We start from the raw sequence: 4,600 nt of genomic DNA, 5'->3' as shown, positions 1-4,600 counted from the left end.
GGTTAGGTGCGGGGGCCGTTGGCTCCAGACAAATAAACATGGAGTCCATCTTCCACGAGAAAGTGAGTGTCCGCGTTCGGTGGGGGAGCTGTCTGCAGCATTCTGGCGGGCGTGGGGTGAAGTATCGCTGCCTCCTGTAGGGCTGGGTGGGGCCTGAGTCGCCCCCGTCCGCGTCTCTGGACGAGGGGCACTGCTTGAGCCGCCTGCCTCCTCGGCCGTGGAGGGGAGCTTCACCGTCGCCTCCCCAACATCCTCCGACCCACAGGCCCCTGCGGGAGGAGCCGGACTGGGACGCCCGAAGATTCGGGAGAGGCTGTGGGCAGGGCCGGGGGCTCCTCGGGACATGAGAGGCGGTGCCGCACCGTGTAGGTCTGCGTCTGCGTTCCTCCGCCACTTTCCGTAACCTTTGCGGAGGACCCCCTTTTCTCTTCCGTTCTCCCTCAGGTTGTAGCCGGAGTCACCTCTCGGAAACCTCCCCCAGCCCTTCTCAACTCCACCCCATTTCCTCACTCCCACCCTTGGCGGAATTAACTTTTCCTGCTCCGGGCTCCTCAGTTCTATATTGGAATCTCCCACACACTTGGATCTTTGGGGTTGTGTACCTCTCTTCCTCCCGCGCTAGATCCGTCAGGCTCGCTTGGGCGGGGACCTTGGCTCGCCTGTTTGTAGGACCTGACGCTTGGGGAAGTGAGGGAGGAAATCCCGTGCGCCCCTAAGCCGCGAAGTCAGCCGTCACAGAGTTTTTGTTATAGGAAGTGTGGACTTGGTTTCTTCGCTGTGACGGTCTTTCCGCATCTGGAGTAATGTTGGTGTGGTCCGCCTAACCAGTTCTTGCTTCGATTTTTCAATGGCCAAGTACTTGAAGATACCGTTTGTGTTATGTGGGGAAGCTTGTCTTTTTTTCTCACACATAATTATCAAGCCGTTTGGGTGTGAGTGAAACCTGCCTTTGGACAATTTTGACAGATAATCTTGTTTCATGATAGTTTCATGTTTGGAAAGGGTTGCTGTGAGGCTGTTATTTAATTTAGCAGGCACAAAGCGTGGGGATTGTATTCAATACCTGTGAGTGGTCGATTGCCCGAGGCGTTTTTAAACACACGAGATGATCAAAAACGAGATATGGTGACTTATGATACAGATCTAAACAAATTGTCCAATGGGATACTTTTATTTATTTATTTAATTGTGATTTGGGTGAAAGTTTACGGAGCAAATTCACTTTCCATACAGCAGTTCACACACAGTTACCTCATGACATTGACTACAGTTTACCCCAATAAACAGCTCCCCTCCCACTTCCTCCCCATAGTTACCTCTTCCTGTGTCCACTCCTGCCCCCTGAGCTGTTTCCCTGTGCATAAGCAGCCCTTCCTTCTCCCATGATTGTTCTCTCCAAGGAGTGTATCTACCTCAGGTACATGTTCAACTCACCATGCCTGTCTTTTGTTTGGAAGCCACAGGGGTGGGTTCAATTCCAGACCTGAAGGGCAGCTGGGTAGGCCATAGTCTCAGTGGTTCCACAAGGCTCTATCAGACCAGCAAACCTGGGCCCCTCCCCTTTTTTTTTCAAATGATTTTGAGTTTTGTTCCACATTGTTTTCCATCTTTATCCAGGATCTCCTACATAGATCTCCCTCTGAGTGGTTGACAGTGGTAGCCGGGCACCATCTGGTTCTTCTGGTCTCATAGTCGTATAGGCTGAGGATCGCATGGTGTACTGGTTACGAGGACTAATTGTTTCCATGAATCTTTAGTTTTCTTCACTCTTCCCTGCTCCAGACGAGGAGAGACCCATCGTTGCGTCCAGATGGCCTTTTGCAAGCTTTCAATATCCCAGTCTCTACTTGCGAAAGTAGGAGGTGGAACGGTGTTTTGTGTAGTATGTTATGCCAGTTGAGCTTGATGTCCTGTTCCCTGTGACTATGATCCTGGGCCCACAGGTTCAACTACTCACTCCCTCTGGGTAGGTGGCTGTGGCCAAGAAGTGACTACACCTTGTTGCTTGTCAGCTCTTCTATACCCCTGGGAATTCTTACAGAACATACAAATATACTTGTAGAACCAGTCTGCCAACCCTATACATGGTCTTGGGTATACTCCCTGCTGCATAGACATACCTAATAGTTCAGCCTGCCCACTCTCTATCCACCTGTATACCCGTGTTTGCCTTCGCTGACAACGCCGTCCTGTATGTGCAAAAGGGTTCATCTTTGTTGTCTGCACCTCCCATGTACCTCTCTATGTCTTCCTTTTTCTCACTTTCACCATGTTGATCACTCAAATTTGGTACATTGCCCTTCTCTTCACCGAAATCAATACTTATCTCTCCCTATTTAAGTGTTCCCTCTCCTCGCCTCCTACCCCTGGTAACCAACAAAGAAAATTTCCTTCCATGTAGAAACCTTTCCTTGAATTTTTACAATAATGGACAATGGAATATTTATCCTTCTGTAATTGACTTATTTCACTCAGCATAATGTCCACTTTTCTTTAGAGAAAACATTTCAGGAAGTTTTGCAACTGGCCTTGGCTGATTTTTATGTGTGGGGAGAGGAAGGACTCCTAAACTTTTGACTGGATTGACATGCTCTCTGACTTGGACTTGAGTTTTAGCTGCCTGGCTAAGGAGACTGGGTAAAGAGAACTTTGCATGAAATTGTCAAGGCTTTGGTGTTGGATCAGATGTTTCCACATAGAAGACTTTAAACATTTTCACACACCACTTCATGTAGCGCATTTTTAACAATTTTTATTGTTACCTAAGGAGCTCTAGTGGCACAGTGGTTAAGACTGCTAACCAGAAAGTTAGTGGTACAAACCCACCAGCTGCTCTGTAGGAGAAAGATGAGGCAATCTCCTTCTGTAAAGATTTACAACCTTGGAAACCCTATAGGTTCAGTGAAGATAACTTTGGGACCATGGGACCAAAGGAAGCTAGGGCCCTAGCCTATTGAAAATTACTCTGGTAGCACAGTGCCTAAGGTGTCTGACTGCTAACCAGGAGGTTGGTGGTTCAAACCCACCAGCTACTCTGTGGAAGCAAGACTGAGCATTCAAATTCCATAAAGATTTACCACCTCAGAAAACCAATGGGAGGCACTGTTGAGTCGGAATCAACTCGATGGCAGTGGGTTTTTTTTTTTTTAAAGTCACTCTCAACATGTAGAAGTTTAAAGATTAGAATGCCTGCGCCAGCACAGATGCTTCAGGGAACTGTTTGCTCTTACCGCTGTCAATTTGTATGTACCTGGCAAATAAAAGCTTTTAAAGTTCTCAGACATCTTGCAAGAGTATGGAAAGCACATGTAACCATAAGGCCCATCCTTAATCTCCTATACTCCCCTCTCCCAGAACACCCCACACCCATCCACAAGCACACATCTGTAATCTGTGCTTGACCCTGGGTGGGAACATTGGTGGTTTATTGGTGGAATATTCTTGCCTTCCTTGCAGCAGGCCTGAATTCAGTTCCTGTCAGTGCCCCTGGGGTGCAGCCATTACCTGTCAGTGGTGGTTTTTGTGTTGCTCTGGACTTCCAGACTAAGATGGACTAGGAAGAAAGGCCTAGTGATCTCCCTCAAAAAAATCAGCCAGCGAAAACTCAGTAGATCACAAAGATGTGTCCCGCAGCCGTGGGGATGGCACGGGACTGGGCAGCCTTCCGGTCTGCTGTGCGTGGGGGCACCATGAGTCTGGGGCCAGCTGGATGGCAGCTAACAACAGGCCCTGGGTTTGCAGAGTCAGAGAACCAGCTTAGACCATTTGGCTGCTAACCAGAAATCAGGTGTTCAAACCTGCCAGCTGCTCTGTGGGAGAAAGATGAGGCAATCTACGTAAAGATATACAGCTTTGGAAACCCAGTGGCGGTTGCTATGAGTCAGCATTGACTCAGTGGCAGTGGGCTTGGTTTATTGGCGTGAGTACCTTTTACTAAGTTAGAAGGTAAACGGTTGTTCCCTTGTGTATCCCCAGTGCCATAGTGCCTTGACCCATAATAGGTAGTCCAGATATTTGGATTAATCAAGCAAGTTCCTCGAGCACCTGAGATGGATATGGTGCTTTATACCTAAAGTAAATAACTTTTTCTGTATAAGAGGCCAGATAGTAAATATTTTAGACTTTGCAGGCCACATAAGGTCTCTGTCACATATTCTGTTTTGTTTTCCAACCAATTTAAAAATGGGAAAACCATTGTTAGCTACTGGGGCAAGTCTAATCTGGTGCACAGCCTGTAATTTGCTGAACTCTAACGGGAGCCCTGGTGGAGCAGTGGTTTAGTGTTCTGTTCGCAGAGAAAAGAAACTGTACTATGTTCCTGTAAAGATTACAGCATAGGAAACCCTGTGGGGACGTTTTCTCATACAGAGTCACTGAATCAGACTCTACTCGAGGGAACACAACCACCGTCTAAACCCCAATCCTAAGTGGCTACTTACTGCTGTTTCGTTCTGTTTTGGTTCCATTGACTCTTTTCTTTCATTTTTGTTAACACTTCCATTGCTGACTGGTCTTGGTGCAGACATTGCACCACCTGAATTTAGTACTTTTAACGTAATGGGAGGAGCTCTGGTAGCATATTGCTTAAGGCACTTGACTG

At 47.6% G+C, this 4,600-nt stretch overlaps 1 protein-coding gene across 1 annotated transcript in view; it reads left to right on the top strand.

Annotated features, from left to right (window-relative positions):
- The first annotated feature begins 38 nt into the window (after positions 1 to 38).
- ATXN3 (ataxin 3) overlaps positions 39 to 4,600 on the top strand; it is a 42,927-nt gene continuing 38,365 nt past the window's right edge. The window contains exon 1 of the mRNA XM_042781488.1: positions 39 to 62. Coding sequence (XP_042637422.1) covers positions 39 to 62 — 24 coding nt within the window. The remainder of the gene's footprint in view (positions 63 to 4,600) is intronic.

The sequence above is a fragment of the Orycteropus afer genome, unplaced genomic scaffold (assembly GCF_000298275.1).
Source record: "Orycteropus afer afer isolate SDZICR_OR568_19922 unplaced genomic scaffold, OryAfe1.0 scaffold00127, whole genome shotgun sequence".
Classification (NCBI taxonomy): Eukaryota; Metazoa; Chordata; class Mammalia; order Tubulidentata; family Orycteropodidae; genus Orycteropus; species Orycteropus afer.
This window is presented reverse-complemented; position numbering and strand designations above follow the sequence as displayed.